The sequence below is a fragment of the Chiloscyllium plagiosum genome, chromosome 1 (assembly GCF_004010195.1).
Source record: "Chiloscyllium plagiosum isolate BGI_BamShark_2017 chromosome 1, ASM401019v2, whole genome shotgun sequence".
In the NCBI taxonomy this organism is placed as follows: Eukaryota; Metazoa; Chordata; class Chondrichthyes; order Orectolobiformes; family Hemiscylliidae; genus Chiloscyllium; species Chiloscyllium plagiosum.
In genome coordinates this window covers 87,745,552-87,764,437 of record NC_057710.1, presented here as the reverse complement: position 1 = coordinate 87,764,437, position 18,886 = coordinate 87,745,552, and the positions used below count along the sequence as shown (strand labels likewise).

Here is an 18,886-nt window from a genome sequence, read left to right as displayed (position 1 = left end):
CGTCTGCTGCCACAAAAACCCCGGTCAGTTCCTCTCACGATGGAGTCCCCTATTACCACGGCTCTGTGCAATGTCCGACTCTTCCGCTCTGTCTCCACGCCAACTTTTGATTGACAGACCTGGCCGCCTCGTGGACTGGCAGTGTCATCTGTCTCGAAAAGATTCAACTTGATCCTGACAGGTACTTCCCCCGGGGTCTCTTGCACCGGTCTTCCCGCTGCTTTCCTCATCGTCTGCTCTCTTCTGGTACGATTGGTGTAATAACCTTGCTGAAGGTCTTGTCCAGAAAGATTTCGTTCTCTCGGATACAAGAAACTAAAGGTATACTCAGCGTGAAATGGGACTTGCATTGAATCCCTACAGTGTGGAAGCAGGCTATTCAGCCCACCAAGTCCACATCAACCTTCTGTAAAGCATCCTAACCAGACCCACCACCACCCCCCCACCCCAACCTTCCACTTCCCATGGCCAATCCCCTTAACCTGCGCAACTTTGGACTGCGATAGGAAACCATAGCACCCAGAAGAAACTCATGGGAGAACACACAAACTCCACTCCAAATGTAACCAAAGGCTAGAATGTAACTCAGGCCCCTGGCGTTGTGGGCAGCAGTTCTAACCACCTAGCCACCAATTAATCCAATCCAATTGAATTTGGATTCAATTAAAAAAGTTATTCAGAAATTAAGAGCCTAATGATTACCAAGAATTCATCGACAATTGTCTGGAAAACCCACCTGCTTCACTGATGTCCTTCAGGAAAGGAAGTTGGCCATCCTCACCTGTTCTGGTCTACATGTGACTCCAAACCCCCAGCAACGTGGCTGACTCTTAACTGCCGTCTGCACAATTAAGAATTGCAATAAATGCTGGCCTAGCCAGTGATGCCAACATCCAATGAATAAATTAAAGAAAAAGGCAATTGTCATTTAATTGCCATTATTTCCAAGAAGCAGTCGAAGTTGTTGACAGTGTAGTTTGATGATTGGAGACTTGGATATCAGTTATTGACTTGTCCATAAGAAAATGTTGGTTCTGAGACAGGATGTGCTTCTGTGGTGAAATATGGGAGTTGGTAATGATAATGTCACTGGATTGGTTATTCAGAATACCACCGTGTAAGGTGGTAAAATTTGAATTAAATAGAAAAAAAAATTGGAAGTAAATGCTAACTTAAAAGTCAATCATGTACCCACTGCCAAATGTTGTTTAAAAACACATCCGGCTCGTACAAACAGTTTACACAGTGTTTTTTTTAGTTTAACTAAATGGGCAAAAGGTTCGCAATGGTGTATAATGATGGAATATGTGAAGTTGTTCATTTTGGAAGGGAGATTAAAAACTCAGAGCATTATTTAAATGGAGAAAAACCGTAGAAAGTTGCAACACAAACCTAGCACCCAGCTGCAGCAGGTAATCAGGAAGACTAACGGAACAAAACCAGGATTGCTGGGAAAGCTGAACAGGTCTGATAGCATCTGTGGAGAAAAATCAGAGTTAATGTTTTGGGTCGAGTGACCATTCCTCAGAACTGGCCAAAGGCATGTTGGTCCTTATTTCAAGAGGTTTGAAGGAGAAGAGTGGTGTGTAAGAATAGAGACTTCGTCTCCGCAATATATAGTGTTCACTTCTTCTAATTCTGTTAAGGGCAGATACATATTTAAAAGGTAATTTAGTGAGTTTGAGGTAACGTAAGTATTTTCCTTCATGCTGGTCTTCTCACCACCTGCCACTGATAGAAGTGCCCTACAGGACTCAGCCTGCTCAGTCAGTGATCGCTTTGCCAATCCATCCAGTGATGGATGTTGAAGTTACGCACCCAAAGTTCCATCTTTTGTCCTTGTTACCTTTAGTGCTTCTTCCAAATTGTGTTCAACATGAAAGAGAATATATTCTTCAGTTAAGGGAAGGTGGAAACAGGAGATTTGTTTTACACTTGCTTGACTGGATGCTATTAGACGTCATGGCACATATAGACAATGTCAAGGACTCCCAGGGCCACTCCTTCCTGATAACATACCACTGTGTTCCCACCTCTAGTAAGTCTGTCTTTCTGATGGACCAAGAAAATATTTGGGGCAACTGCTAAAAGATAGGATTCCACAAAATAAAATGACAGAAGGTAGTTGTTAAAGTGGATCATTGGGCTACTGGACACCACACAGGACAACTTTGGAGATTAGCTGTACAGGGAATGCCTTTTTCATTTACACTGTCTTGGCTGATGATGGTCATAACAGGTAAAGATAATAAATGTATTTCTCTTAAAAAGGACAATCATGAAACAGATGGGGTTTTACAACAATATGATCAGCTTAGGATCATCATTATGGAGACCAGCTTTTAATTCCAGACTTGTTAATGACCTTACTTAAACTATAATAGCGACATTGGGGAACTTTGATTTTCTGTCTCCAAAGCACAAGTTAAGGCCTCAGGGTTAACTGTCTCTCAAATGTAAAGTCACCATCGTCTTACTAGACCATAAGGCTGCCCTCTCACTGGAGAGAGATCACTGGCTGTTGTTCAACCTGAGGGTCACCACACCTTAGGTGAGGGGAAAAGGTGGAGTGTCGTTCATGGTAACATCAGTCAATGTGGGAAATGAATCCATGCTGTTAGCACTACTCTGTATCACAAACCAGCAACCCAGCTAACTGAGCTAACCGACTCTTGTACCATTGATCACAACACTGTTGTTCCCATAAATTGAAAATTTAATCAAATTAGTACCAAATTGTTTAAATTACAAGGAATGTAATTCTAATTTTTCTAATATTTCTTCATAAATTAAACTTTGGACATCAGACTTGAATCTAGGGCTATAAATACATAGAAGACATAAATACAAAGGTGATGTGGTATACATGGTCTTCCAAAGGGCATTTGATGAAGTTCCACACACAGGTTTGTTCGAACAGTTGAAGTGCATGGAATAAAATGGACAACAGAAGTGCAGAAATAAAAATGACTGAAAGAAAAGGAAAAGGAACAGATAATGGTGGCAAAAGGCTGTTTTTCAACTTAAAGACAGTATTACTTGGGTTTCCAAAGAGTCAAGGCTAGAATAATTGCTTCTTTCAATCTACATCAATAATCCAGGCTTGAATGAGTAGATTGGATTTAAAAATTTTGAAATGACACCAAAGTTGGAACCATTTGTGAAGTGCAAGGATGACAGTGATACTCTTCAAGTCAGTCAAATAGCAACATGTGATGGAGTTTCATTTCAGGAAAGCGACAGAGACAATAAAAAGTGAAAAGATCATGAAGATTCTTGATCTTGGTTGCTTTGCAGTGCACAGTACAGAGAATGAATTGCACTTCTCCTCAGATCATTTTCTGATTTTTTTTCTAAAATCTGGAATAAGTTTTGAAATATTTAAGTGACTATTATGGCAGAATCTTAAACTGGAAATGCTGACACTGAGTGACAAAGCTGAAAACAATACATTGATTTATTTGTTCTTATGATGTAGTTGACTGGAAAATGCATTACCTATTACCTATTCTCGTAGTCACTGTTTGTACAAGTAGCACTAGCCATTAAGTGCTACTCACACAGTGTAGGGTTGGCCAAAGGCAAACAAAGACAATTTTGGTTGGCCAATTCACCGGATATAATCAGAAAATAAAAAGAGAGAGATTTCTACACACTAAAGTTGTCAAAGGGTGTGGATAGAGCGGGAGTATGAACGAATGAATGATTTTAAATGCATGATTTTATGTCAAGTGTATTTTACAGTGAGAAAAACAGTAAAATACCGTGTAAAGCCTTTCTCATTATCACCACAATCAGGTGCCATATTGGAAGAGTTTTAAGGACAAGAAAATAATGAAAGATATCACTTAAAGAGAGTCCATCAGTCCTGAACCAGTTCATCATCACCAATGTCTGCGCCCCATCCCTTTTCCACTGCCAAAGCCACCATCAAGACTAGAATGAACCAATGTTGAAGTCACCATTCTTCAAGCGCCATCTTTTGCCGCTGGGCCAATTCTGCTCCGCCACTGCCTCCCGATCACCCGCACCAGACCAACTAACATCAGAGTCACATCTCTCATCATTGCGTCCATTTTAATGTCGCTTTGATGCCCTTCTGCTGCCACCAGTGCTGGATCCAAACAACAACAAAGTCACCAATCCTCAGGCACCATCTTTCGCTGCCGGGTCTACCTTGCTAACCATCACCTCTGCCAATGTAGCAGCTGCTAATTCAAAGGCCCAGGTCCCATTGTCACCCCGGAAAAGTAAGTAAGGGCTCACTCATCATGATATACATGCTGGGCTCATTTGAATCTATGTTGAATTTTCTCACAGATGTCATCCAAGCTCAAGACAAGAGCTAAGTAAAAACAAAAAAGAGAAGAGAAAAGAAAAAGAAAAAAGCAGTCAGAGCAGAAAAGCCCCAGCTCAGGAGCCCTACTCCACCACCACCACCAAAGAGGATTGGTCTTGATCTTTATAATGCTGAGCATGGTCGATGGGCCAAACGGCCTACACTTGCTCATATTGTCCATGGACAGACAAGTTACTATCCCCTTGATAGACATCCCTGAGGTAGATGGACTTTTAAAACATGGATTCTGGGTAATCCAAAATGGAGGATAGGAAAAATTGTGACTTAAGAGCTGCTCCTTTTTTGTGAGGTATGTTCGGTGTTGGAGATTATTTCCTTGAATTCTAGGAACAATAATTACTGTTTTATAAGCGTTGGTTTGGAAATTTGTGGTAAAAAAGATCAAAACAACAGCAGTTGAGAAAGAGAACAAAAGCTGTGACCATTTGGCAGAGAGAGAGAAAGAAAGAGGCACAGACAGACACAGACAGCGCAAGTGCCTGCCTTTGCTGTTTGAGTTCAAGTATTGCTGGACATCAAAGTATGTCTAAAAAAAATTAACAAAACAGTGAAATTTAGCTGACCTTGGAGGACCCTGTGTGAAAGAGCTCACAGCACAGGTGTAGATAAGTGCATGGTCTTGAAGTGTAACCTTGCTGTCTTTTGTTTTAAAAATAGTGAGGATTTGTTTTAATATGTTTTATTGAGATTTGTCTCTTGATTAAATTTTAAAAACATAAAACATAGGTACTTAGTTAGCCTGGAGCTGTATTTCTTTAGAGCAGTAAGACGGTGCTATTTTCTATAGATTGTTAAGGTGCAAAGATGGCCTTTAGTGGAGTAAAGTACTCTTCCTGTCAGATGTGGGAGATTAGGGAGAGTTGTGGTTCTGTTTGCCGAGCTGGGAATTTGTGTTGCAGACGTTTGTCCCCTGTATAGGTGACATCCTCAGGAAGCATGGGAGCCTCCTGTAAAGCGCTTCTGTGCTGTTTCCTCCGGCATTTGTAATGGTTTGTCTCTGCCGCTTCCAGTTGTCAGTTCCAGCTGTCCGCTGCAGTGGCCGGTATATTGGGTCCAGGTCGATGTGCTTATTGATTGAATCTGTGGATGAGTGCCATGCCTCTAGGAATTCCCTGGCTGTTCTCTGTTTGGCTTGTTCTATAATAGTAGTGTTGTCCCAGTCGAATTCATGTTGCTTGACATCTGCATGTGTGGCTACTAAGGATAGCTGGTCGTGGCATTTCGTGGCTAGTTGGTGTTCATGGATACGGATCGTTAGCTGTCTTCCTATTTGTCCTAAGTAGTGTTTTGTGCAGTCCTTGCATGGGATTTTGTACACAGACACGGGGAGAACGTGCAACCGCCACACAGTCAGTCGCCTGAGGTGGGAATTGAACCCGGGTCTCTGGCGCTGTGAGGCAGTGTTAACCACTGTACCACCATGCCATCCACAGTGTCTTGATGCAATTTTTTTTGTGTGTGTTGGGGTGGTTGCTTTTGTAGTTTAGGACTTGGTCTGTGTGTGGGGCTTTCCTGTATACCTTTGTGGTGAATTCTCCATTCGGTGTTCTCTGTACCATCACGTCTAGGAATGGGAGTTGGTTGTCCTTTTCTTCCTCTCTAGTGAATCGGATTCCTGCGAGTGTGGCGTTGACGATCCGGTGTGTGTTTTCTATTTCTGTGTTTTTAATGATTACAAAGGTGTCATCTACATATCTGACCCAGAGTTTGGGTTGAATTTGCGGTAAGACTGTTTGTTCTAATCTTTGCATTACCGCTTCTGCTACGAGTCCAGCATATCAACAAACACATCAACCTGGACCCAATAGGCTCCCTCAAAGATCAGCAAGGCCGCCTATGTGTGGAACCGCAGAAGATGTTAAACGAGTATTTTGCATCAGTATTTACTATGGAGAAGGGTATGGAAGATCTAAAATGTAGAGGAATAGATGGTGACATCTTGAAAAATGTCCATATTACAGAGGAAGTGGTGCTGGATATCTTGAAATGCATAAAAAGGTGGATAAATCCCCAGGGCCTGATCAGGTGTACCCTAGAACTCTGCGGAAAGCTAGGGAAGTGATTGCTGGGCCCCTTGCTGAGATATTTGGATCATTGATAGTCACAGGAGAGGTGTCGGAAGACTGGAGGTTGGCTAACGTGGTGCCACTGTTCAAGAAAGGTAGTAAGGAAAAGCCAGACATCAATGGTGAGCGTGTTGTTGTAAGGAATCCTGAGGGACAGGATGGACATGTATTTGGAAAGGCAAGGCCTGATTAGGGATAGTCAACATGGCTTTGTGCATGGGAAATCATGTCTCACAAACTTGACTGAGTTTTTTTTTGAAGAAGTAACAAAAAGCATTGATGAGGGCAGAGTGGTTGACATGATCTATACGGTCGTTAGTAAGACGTTCAACAAGGTTCCTCGTGGGACACTAGTTAGCAAGGTCAGATCACATGGAATACAGGAAGAACTAGTCATTTGGATACAGAACTGGCTCAAAGTAGTGGACAACGAAAGTTACCTCAGAGTACAATGGGATGTTGATCAGATGGGCCAATGGACTGAGGAGTGGCAGATGGAGTTTAATTTAGGTAATGGTAAGGTGCTTCTTGGAAAGGCAAATCAGGGCAGGGCTTACACACTTTATGGTAAGGTTCTAGGGAGTTTTGCTGAACAAAAGACCATGGAGTGCAGGTTCATAGCTCCTTGAAAGTGGAGTCACAGACTGGAGGTGGTGTCGGTATCACCAGTGTCGGTAACACCTCTTTGATGTAACGTTTTTATGGGACCTTGAGATCTTGTTCAGATAATTCGAAATTCGGATAATTGCTGTTTGGACAACAAAGGTTGAAGGAGGCATATAGTATGCTTTCCTTTATTGGTCAGAGCATGGAGTATAGGAGTTGAGAGATCACGTTATGGCTATACAGGGCATATTGGTTCAGCCACTTTTGGAATACAGAACAACCTTTATTATCTGAATGAGACAGGCAGGGAGTTTTTTTTAATTCGGATAACTGATTGTGCTGCAAAGATAGAGATAAAGGACAAAGAAAGGTTGAGAAAAGAGAGGTCCATGTTGCACACAGATCAAGATAATTAATGTCAGGAAACAAAATAAAAGCAGGCACGAAGCAGGATTCACATACAAGGCCTTCTTAAATTGTGCAAGGATCAAAAGGTAATCAAAGAGTGCCACGCAGCCACAGTGCTATGTGTGATGATGCTGACGGCCCATGTCCTACTATCGGGCAGTTGGATGGCTCGCGGATGGAGTGCAGGTGGGAGAGCATGTGTGCACCCGAGTGGGCATCAGCAGCTTTAGTTATGGCAACTGTTGCCTTGTGAATAAAGCGCCGTAGTCCTGGAGACTGTTACCCACCAACAATTGCTCACAACAGCAACCAAGGTGAATACTATTACTATTATTGTTACGTATCTATCACTCCACGAATAGTTGTAAAACTGTCGATAGCTTCATTAATGGCGACTGGAGGTGGTGTCGGTATCACCAGTGTCGGTAACACCTCTTTGATGTAACGTTTTTATGGGACCTTGAGATCTTGTTCAGATAATCCGAAATTCGGATAATTGCTGTTTGGATAACAGAGGTTGTTCTGTATTGTGTGAGGGGCATGGATAGGGTAAATAGACAAAGTCTTGTCCCTGGGCTGGGGGAGTCCAGAACTAGAGGGCATAGGTTTATGGTGAGAGGGGAAAGATTTAAGAAGGGACCTAGGGGACAACTTTTTCATTCAAACGGTGGTGCAGGTATGGAATGAGCTGTCGGAGGAAGTAATGGAGGCTGGTACAATTACAACATTTAAAAGGCATCTAGATGGGTATATGAATAGAAAGGGTTTAGAGGAATATGAACCAAGTGCTGGCAAATGGGACTCAATTAACTTTGGATATCTGGTCGACATGTATGAGTTGGACTGAAGGGTCTGTTTCCATGCTGTGCATCTCTAGGGACTTTCTGACTCTATTTAAGTTCAAATCTCTGACAATAGATTTATTCTGTTGATTCCACTAATCATCAATCATTTGCCAGTCTCATACCAAAGCCACTTGTGCAACTTACCCAATTATTCAGGAAGGAAATCCCTCAACTGGAAAATAAAAAACAACCTGACTCCATCAGCCAATAAGAACAAATTCAACTGTTGAGCTATTGAGTGAAGCAAGACTGGAAATACCAGGGGCACTGACAATAACTTTCACTTGTTCCCTGATCACAGGACAGGTGCCAGAGGACGGAGGACAGCCAATGTGGTACCATTATTCAAAAAGTAAAAGATAAACTACAGATCAGTCTAATGCCAATTGTGGGCAAACTGTTCGAAGCAATTTTGAAGGACAGAATTAATCTGCACTTGGAGAAGTGGGGATTAATCAAGAACAGTCAGCATTGCTTTAGTAAAGAGATATCATCTCTAAACAACTTGATTGAACTTTTCAAAGAGGTAAGTAGGCATGTCAATGAGGGCAATGCATTCGACATAAACTACTTGGAGTTCAGCAAGGCTTTGATAAAGGCCCATGTGAGAGACTGATTGTGGAGATAAAAGCTCTTGGAATCCAAGGAAATTTGGCAAGTTTGACCCAGCATGTGTCAATTGGCAGAAAGCACAGGGTGATAATTGAGGCATGTTTATGTGACTGGAAGCTTGTGTCCAGTTAGGTCCTACCTGGATCAGGGTTGGAACCCTTGCTGTTTGTATACACAAATGATTTAGACAGATTAATCAGTAAGTTTGTACATGATACAAAAATTGATGGGATGATAAATAGTGAGGAGGATAGCATTAGTTTATCGGAGGATACTGACAGGCTGATCAATGGAAAATGGAATTCAATCCAGATAAGTAAGAGTTGATGCACTTGGGCAGCTCAAACAAGGCAAGTGAATATATAAATAAATAATGGTAGGACTGACGATCAGCAGGACCTTGACATGCATGTTCACTGTTCCCTATAGATAGCCAGACACGTAGATAAAAGGTTAAAGGTGGTATATGGCATACTTGCCCTTATTAGTTGAGGCAAACTGTCTCAGGGCAAAGAGATTTTCCTGGAATTGTACGAAAAAGTTGGTTCGGCAAAAACTAAAGTCTTGCATGCAGTTCTGGAATCAACATTATAAGAAGGATGCAGGCAAGACTTACCTAGATGTTGCCTGAGTTGGTGAGTTTTAGTTATAAAGTAGGATTGCGCAGATTGGGGATGTTTTCCTCAAGTAAAAATGACCGAGGGGGGACATGATTGAGATATATTCTAATTAGGAGGTGCATAGACAGGAAGAAACTTTTCCCCTTAGAGAAAGGATCAATGACCGGGGCATAGATTTAAGGTAAGGGGCTGGAAATTCAGAGATCTGAGGGGAAAACATTTTCACTCAGAGGTTGGTGGGAATCTGGAACTCACCGCCTGTCAGGGTGGTAGAGGCAGAAATATTTAAGAAGCCATCCTCTCCTATTTGTTAACTTTATGGAGGAAGTGGTGGAAGCTAGTACAATTACAACATTTAAAAGGCATCTGGATGGGTATATGAATTGGAAGGTTTAAGAGGGAAATGGGCCAAGTGCTGGCAAATAGGACTCGAGTAATTCAAGATATCTGGTCAGCATGGACAGGTTGGACAGAAAGGTCTGTTTCTGTGCTGTACATCTCTATGACTCTAAGCATTTAGATGTACATCTCTAAAGCCTAAGCATACAAGGCTAGGGGCCAAGTGCTGGAAGACTGGATTAGAATAGTCAGGTGGGTTTTTTTTTTGACAAGTACAGACTTGATGGGTGGGAAGCATCTTTTTCTATGCTGAAGACCTCTATGAACTGGGACTATCCCCCATTACCACTCAAATTAACAATGCTAGTCCAATTTTCTTTATGTATACTCTCATTTATACCACAAATCATAAACTATGTTATTGGCCCATCACATGGTTCACAAGTTACATTCTTTTTATAGTTTTAGGTTAGCTCATGTGCAATTAACTTCATTACATTTCCTTTTGCCACCACTCTCCAAGAATAACAACCAAACCAAATACAGAATATATTGTAAACATTAATAGTTCACAAGTTTCAAATACAGTTGAAAATATTCCAAAATCTTTGATTTCAACATTCAAACTTAATTTTATCATGGAACCTACACTGTATAATAATAAAAATAAAGGCAATATCAGAAACAATAGTAAAATGGACTTGATAATTTAGTAAATTATTTACAGCTTTGCTTGGCAAGAAAATCTATTATCATTGAGAACTAGAACACATTCAAATGGTAAGATGCAATGTTTTGACACTGACATAGAACTATTCAAAATATTTCTGCAGCATAGAACTCCAGTATGTGTTTTTAAAAAAAAGTCTTACTTAGGTTGAGCTAAGCATCCTGGAGCAATCATATTCTGGGTATCTTCATTACTTTGGACAGATGTTAGATCCATCATATTCACTTTCACATCACTGGTGAGCCCTGGAAATTTAGGCAGAAGGCCAAGTATTTTCTCAACTAAACAGTCACCGTGATGAGCGACAGAACCTGTAGAAAAATAAGATTGTTTAGTTGTCTTTATAAAACTTAATTCTGTTTCCCACAGAGACAAATAGGAAAGTATTAGGCCAAATTTGATCTTTATTAAGTATCCATTCCCTGTCAACAATTGCAGAAACCACTTAGAGTAAGATGATTCATTAGTGCAAATCACTAGAATCTCAAAAGTGCCTTTAAAATGCTTTGTGACATCCTAGATGCAGTTAGAAGCTCCACCAACTCAATTATTAATTGGGAAGATTACAACACGAAGAATTAACAAGCAAACAATTTACATTATATCAAATGGTTCAGCAAGTGAGTGAGTAGTTGAGTAGTACAGACGAGGAACAATCAAGATTTGATTTCTGTTCTGAGTTGCATGACAATATCAGCCAGATAGCCACAAGGTTGCAACTAATGGCTCAAGATATTGGAGAGACTAAAAAAAAATTGGAACAGCTTCATGGCCCCATGGTTATGCAAGAACATTGGGGGTGGGCAGTGTGTAGATTAGCTGTAATGTAACACAGAAAGACAGTTGCCTTAAAAGGTTTAACCTAAAAAGTAGATAAAAGCATTTGTAACTATTAAACTTATTTTGAACAACAAAACTTTGGCTTCTACAAAATATGTCTATTAATGCCATTTCAAAGAAAATACATTGGAAACTGTTTATTCTAGGTGTTTTGGACAAGTTTTCCATAAGATAACGCAATCAACAAAATGAACTATATAATTTTAGTTCTTTGTTCTTAACAACATAAAATAAGTAGTTTTTTTCATCCAATCTAAGATCAGAAAATGCCACCTCTTCTCAAATAGGCATGTCAGTTACTTTGACTAATCTAGGACAGATACTTAATAGCAAGACTTAAAACAAGCTAATACACATTCAAGCATAAACTCAAGCTTGAGAATTAAGAACTGCAAAGAAAAGCGATGTGAAGCAGCTTTACTAAACTGAGGATTTCAGATATTACTACATTACATAAGTGCATTCCTTACTCCAAAATATCACAGATCAAGTAAAAACCTAGACGTTTATGGTGTTGATTGAGTATAGAAACCAAAAAAAAGGACAACTTTAAAAGCAAAATACTGTAGATGCTGGAAATCTAAAACAAGCACAAAATGCTGGAGGTGGCAACATGGAGAGTCATAGAGATGTACAGCATGGAAACAGACCCTTCAGTCCAACCTGTCTAGGCCGTCCAGATATCCCAACCCAATCTAGTCCCACCTGCCAGCACCCGGCCCATATCCCTCCAAACCCTTCCTATTCATATACCCATCCAAGTACCTCTTAAATGTTGCAATTGTACCAGCCTCCACCACATCCTCTGGCAACTCATTCCATACACGTACCACCCTCTGTGTGAAAAAGTTGCCCCTTAGATCTCTTTTATATCTTTCCCCTCTCACCCTAAACCTATGCCCTCCAGTTCTGGACTCCCCGACCCCAGGGAAAAGACTTTGTCTATTTATCCTATCCATGCCCCTCAATTTTGTAAACCTCCATAAGGTCATCCCTCAGCATCCGGCGCTCCAGGGAAAGCAGCCCCAGCCTGTTCAGCCTCTCTCTGTATCTCAAATCCTCCAACCCTGGCAAAATCCTTGTAAATCTTTTCTGAACCCTTTTAAGTTTCACAATAGAATAAATGTTTTTAATTCAGTACATCTCTTCTTTAGAACAGAATGAAGGTTCGAAAATTGTTTTTTTTAAAGACACTTTAGATAGGTCAGAGGAAGAGTGAAGGGAGAAGATAGTAGGGAGGCCCGGTGAAAAAGACAAAAGGGATTAGCGAGCTTTGAGAAGATTTGGAGCTCAGGTAGAGGTTCTGGATGTAGGTTTGCTCGCTGAGCTGCAAGGTTCATTTTCAGACATTTCATCACCATACTAGGTAACATTTTCAGTGAGCCTCCAGACAAAGCACTGTTGATGATTCCTGCTTTCTATTTATATGTTTGGGTTTCTTTGGGTTGGTGATGTCATTTCCTGTGAGGTCATTTCCTGTTTTTTTCCTCAGGGGTGATAAATCGGGTCCAAGTCAATGTATTTGTTGATACAGTTCTGGTTGGAATGCCATGCTTCGAGGACTTCTCATGCGTGTCTCCGTTTGGCTTGTCCAAGGATGGATGTGTTGTCCCAGTTGAAGTGATGTCCTTCCTCATCCGTAAGGATACTAGTGAAAGTGAATCATATCTTTTTGTGGCTAGTTGATGTTCATGTATCCTGGTGGCTAGTTTTCTGCCTGTTTGTCCAATGTAGTGTTTGTTGCAGTCCTTGCATGGTATTCTGTACATGACATCAGGTTTGCTTGTTGTCTGTATAGGGTCTTTCAAGTTCATTATCTGCTGTTTTAGTGTGTTGGTGGGTTTGTGGGCTACCATGATGCCAAGGGGTCTGAATAGTTTGGCAGTTATTTCTGAGATGTCTTTGATGTAGGAGAGAGTAGTGAGGGTTTCTGGATTCGTTTTGTCTGCTTATTGGGTTTGTTGCTAAGAAATCTGCAGATTGTGTTCATTGGGTACCCAATCCTTTTGAATACACTTTATAGGTGATATTCCTCTGCTCTGCTTAGTTCCTCTGTGTGCAGTGTGTGGTGGCTCATTGGAATCCATCGTAGGACAAGCCAAACAGAGACACGCACAAGAATTCCTAGAAGCATACCATTCCAACCGAGACTCTATCAACAAACTCATTGACTTGGACCTGATTTACCACCCATTGACAATAAGAACAGGAAATGGCATCACCATAGGAAATGACATCACCAACCCAAAAGAAACCCAAACATATAAATAGAAAACAGGAATCATCTGCAGTGCTTCATCCAGAGGCTCCCTGAAAATGTTACCTAATATGGTGACGAAACGTCTGAAAATGAACCTTCCAGCTCAGCGAGCAAACCTACATCGAGACAAAGGGATTATTAATGACAGCAGGAGAGCAAGGTGGTTTAATAAAATGGCAAACAACCAAAAAGTCAGGGTCATTCCCAAGGACAGAGTGGAGAAGTACCATCAGAGGGTCAGCCAGTCTGCTTTTGGACTCACCAATGCAAAAGGAAACCACGTTGTCAGCAGTGAAAACAGTAGATTAGATTCCCTACAGTGTGGAAACAGGCCCTTCAGCCGGCCCTCTGAAGAGTAACTCACCCAGACCCATTTCCCTCTGACTAATGTACCTAACACTACAGGCAATTTAGAATGGCCAATTCACCTGACCTACACATCTTTGGACTGTAGGAGGAAACCAGAGCACCCGGAGGAAACCCACGCAGACACAGAGGACATGCAAACTCCACATAGACAGTCACCCAAGGCTGGAATTGAATCTGGGTCCCTGGCGCTGTGAAGGAGCAGTGCTAACCATTGAGCCACCATGCCAAAGTAGTTCAGATTTAATAAGTATAAATAAAATGTTACTTCATCTGGAAGGTGCATTTGGGACCTTGGACAGTGAGAAGGTAGAAGGTAAAAGGGAAGGTGTCATGGAGGAGTAAGGAAGTGTAACAAGTGATGGAGGAGTGGAACGGTTTATCACAGTGTGTGTCTGGCTCACACCCCTGTAAAAGTGGCCTCACCAACATTCTGTATAACTGCAGCTTGACGTCCCAACTCCGATACTCAATGTCTGAGCAATGAAGGCAAGCGTGTCAAATGCCTTCTTTACACCGTCTACCCGTGATGCAACTTTCATTGAGCTATGTATCTGAACCCTTCAGTCTCTCTATTCCACGCCACCACCGAGGGCCCTCCCATGAACTGTCTAAGTCCTGACCCTGTATGTCCTGCAAAACGTAACATTTACCTAAATTAACTTCATCTGCCGTTCCTCAGCCCACTGGCCCAACTGAACAAGATCCCTTTGTAATCTTAGATAACCTTCTTCATTTTACTACTCATCCACAAACTTACTAACCACGCTTCCTAAATTCTCATCCAAATCATTTATCTAATTAACAAACAATAGAGGACTCAGCACTGATCCCTGCAGAACATTGCTGGTCACAAGCCTCCATTCCGATAAACAACCATCCATCAACACCCTCTTCCAGGTCTGTTGCTTTTTTTCCCCAAACCAACTTGTATGCCACTTCCATGCATTCAATATTAAGGGTAATTTCTCTTGTAAGCCATGGTTTGGTCACCCTTCCTGTTTCACTTTTGCACAGAAAGGAATGAACGCTCCTTTAATGTTTGCCATATCATCCTTTTAAATAATATTCAATGAAAGGCTGGACAGATTAAGCTTTTTTTCAATCGCATTCAGAAGAGTGAGGGGTAATTTGATTAAAATGTACAATGTCCTAAATGGTCTTGATAAGATGGATGTTGAAAAACAAGTGTTTCCATTTGTAAATGAGAGCAGAACCAAAAGGCACTGTTGAAAAATTAGGTGGCATACCTATAGAACAAAGATAAGGAGACTTTTTTCTCTCAGAGTGTCATGCCATTTTGGAGCTCTGCCTCAGAAGGCAGAGTCACTGAATACTTTACTGCTGAGGGAGATGTACTTTTGTTGGGCAAGGAATTAGATGTGGATGTGGAATACAAAACACAAACTGATCAGCCATGATCTTACTTATAGCAGAGCAGGTTTGAGGATCCAAATAGCCCACTTCTGCTCCTCATTCAAATGCTCATACAGTCGACACAGTTCTGAAACCAGAAGGATAGCATTTGAAATTTCATGAGAAATGGTTATCGCTGATTATTCTTAACCAAATATCCTAGCTGTTCTACTGCTTCCCTTCTCCCAGCCACCTGACTGATCTTCCTCTGAAGCCCTTGCTTTACCCCAAGCTAGCATCTGTCTCCCCTCATACTTAATCCACTACCCATACAAACTACAGACTCATTTCTAACATTCCTTCAAATGCCCTTGAACGTTTTGTTACCTCCAAAATGGACGCCCATTTTTCACAGATCTCCACAGCTGAATTCTTCCAACTAAGTTTCGACCCCTGCTCAATATTAAAACTGTTCCAAGTTATAAATGACACCCTATGTCTGAGACAAAGACATCCTTTGTTGTCAAAGTTAAAAATCAGACAACACCAGGTTATAGTCCAACAGGTGTAATTGGAAGCACACTAGCTTTCGGAGCGACGCTCCTTCATCAGGTGGTTGTTGTCAAAGACATCCTTCATTCTTACTGACCATCTTCAACCTTTGACACAGTTGATCAGACCATGCTCCTCAAATACTGCTTCATCATCACTCAGCGGGGGAGGACAGCAAATACAAATCTGTTCAGATTTATTTCATCATAATAGAGGAATCTTCTTGCTTCCCCCCCATCCCACCTCATCTGAAAATCCAGCAATGATTTTCTCATGGGCTCTAACGGCTGCAAGCTTTAGCTCAACATCTCCTTTCTCAGATTCCTAAACTTCCACAAACTCTACTCCATCACGTCTGGTTTATCCCTCTCTGGTAACAACTGTATGAGACATCTGGACAAAGAGAGAGAGCAAGAGAGCGAGAGGTATGGATAGCTGAGTTGCCATTGAACAGAACCATCACAGATATAGTGGGTCAAATAGCATCCGACATGCTGTACATGTTCTACAATTGGATCTGCATTGCTTGCAAGTTCAAAGCCATAGCTGACTTGAATAAAGGTTCAATGCCTATCTGCACCATCACTGAAACCATCCATTACCTCTTTGGAAACCTTGTAGAACTTCAGCCTGTCACAGCTTATCTGCTACCAAAGCATCCTCCATGCCTTTGTTTCCCCCAGATTTGATTTTTCAACACATTCCTGGTGATCTCCCAAATTTTACCCTATCTAGACTTTGCTGCCTGCATCCTTATTTACACCATGTCTTAATTATTCACCATGCTTGTGCTCACTGATCTGTAATAGCTTCCAGGTAAGCAATGCCTTTATTTCTAAATTCTGATCTGGTTTTAAATCTCATTTACTGTTTGGTCTCTCCCTATCTCTGTAAGCTACCCCAGGCCCACAATCTGTTAAAGGAGTTATAAAGTCATTGAATTCTGCACTCAATTGCAATTGCTCCACTACTGGTGTCTGTGCCTTTAGATGCCTGCGCCCCTAGGTCATAGAGATGTACAGCATGGAAACTGACCCTTCGGTCAAACCTGTCCATGCCGACCAGATATCCCAACCCAATCTAGTCCCACCTGCCAGCACCTGGCCCATATCCCTCCAAACCCTTCCTATTCATATACCCATCCAAATGCCTCTTAAATGTTGCAATTGTACCAGCCTCCACCACATCCTCTGGCAGCTCATTCTATACACGTACCACCCTCTGCGTGAAAACGCTGCCCGTTAGGTCCTTTTTATAACTTTTCCCTCTCACCCTAAACCTATGCCCTCCAGTTCTGGACTCCCAAACCCCAGGGAAAAGACTTTGCCTATTTACCCTATCCAAGCCCCTCATAATTTTGTAAACCTCTATAATGTCACCCCTCAGCCTCTGACGCTCCAGGGAAAACAGCCCCAGCCTGTTCAGCCTCTTCTTGTAGCTCAAATCCTCCAACCCTGGCAACATCCTTGTAAATCTTTTCTGAACCCTTTCAAGTTTCACAAAATCTTTCCGATAGCTAGAATTTCAATGCTGAACTGTCCGATTTTCACTTTTTTCTTTAAGAATCATTGAGGCATACAGCACGGAAACAGACCATTCAGTCTGACCAGCCCATGCCGACCACAATCCCAAACTAAATTCATCCCACCTGCCTGCACTTGGCCCATAAGTCTTCAAACATTTTTTACTCATTTACTTATCCAAATGTCTCTTAAATACTGTATCTGTACCTACATCAACCACTTCCTCTGGAAGTTCATTCCACAAACAAACCAATCTCTCTGTAAAATAGTTGCTCCTTGTCTTTTTTAAAAAGTTTGTCCACTCACCTTAAAAATATGCCCCCTAGTCTTGAAATCTTCCCCCTAGGGAAAAACCCCCTACCATTCACCTTATCTATGCCCCTCAGGATTTTAGAAATCTCTATAAGGTTGCCCTTCAATCTCCTATGCATCAGTGAAAAAATGTCCTTACCTATCCAGCCTCTCCTTATAACCCAAACCCACCATTCCTGCCAATATCCTGGTAAATCTCTTCTGAACTCTCTCCAGCTTAACAATATCCTTTCTATAACAGAGGACCAGAACTGGACACAGTACAATCTCAACATATCATCTCAACTCTGATACTCAATGACAGCAAGCGTGCTAAATGCCTTCTTAGCCACCCCATCGATGTGATGCAAATCTCAAAGAATAAATGTACCTGAACCCCTGTTCCACAACACTACCCAATATCCTGCTTTTAATTGCACAAGTCCTGCCCTTGTTTGCTTTAAGAGACTCAGACATACTTCTTAATGAAGCTATTGGCCATCTACTATAATCTGCTTTTGTGGCTTTGTCTCTTGTTTTGTTTTTCAATGCCCTTGTGAACCCCCTCCGAACCAATGATTCCTTTGAAAATGTGTTGCTGTGCATGGTGCCTTAAGTTCATGACCAGAAGCCACAAATAGAAATAGAAAATAGAAGAATACAGCGCAGTACAGGCCCTTCGGCCCTCGATGTTGCGCCGATCCAAGTCCACCTAACCTACACTAGCCCACTATCCTCCATATGCCTATCCAATGCCCGTTTAAATGCCCATAAAGCGGGAGAGTCCACTACTGCTACTGGCAGGGCATTCCATGAACTCACGACTCACTGAGTAAAGAACCTACCCCTAACATCTGTCCTGTACCTACCCCCCCTTAATTTAAAGCTATGCCCCCCTCATAATAGCTGATCCATACGTGGAAAAAGATTCTCACTGTCGACCCTATCTAAACCCCTAATCATCTTATACACCTCTATCAAGTCACCCCTAAACCTTCCTTTCTCCAATGAAAACAACCCCAAGTGCCTCAACCTTTCCTCATACGATCTTTCTACCATACCAAGCAACATCCTGGTAAACCTCCTCTGCACCCGTTCCAGTACCTCCACAT

General features: G+C 41.7%; 1 protein-coding gene across 3 annotated transcripts in view; it reads right to left on the bottom strand.

The window, feature by feature from the left end:
- scfd2 (sec1 family domain containing 2) overlaps positions 1 to 18,886 on the bottom strand; it is a 320,234-nt gene that overhangs the window by 296,853 nt on the left and 4,495 nt on the right. For all 3 annotated transcript variants that reach the window (XR_006311787.1, XR_006311785.1, XM_043691021.1), the window contains exon 2: positions 10,729 to 10,897. Coding sequence is in view for 1 of the 3 variants with exons in the window: in XM_043691021.1 (XP_043546956.1) it covers positions 10,729 to 10,897 (169 nt within the window). In the remaining 2 variants the exon portion in view is untranslated. The remainder of the gene's footprint in view (positions 1 to 10,728; positions 10,898 to 18,886) is intronic.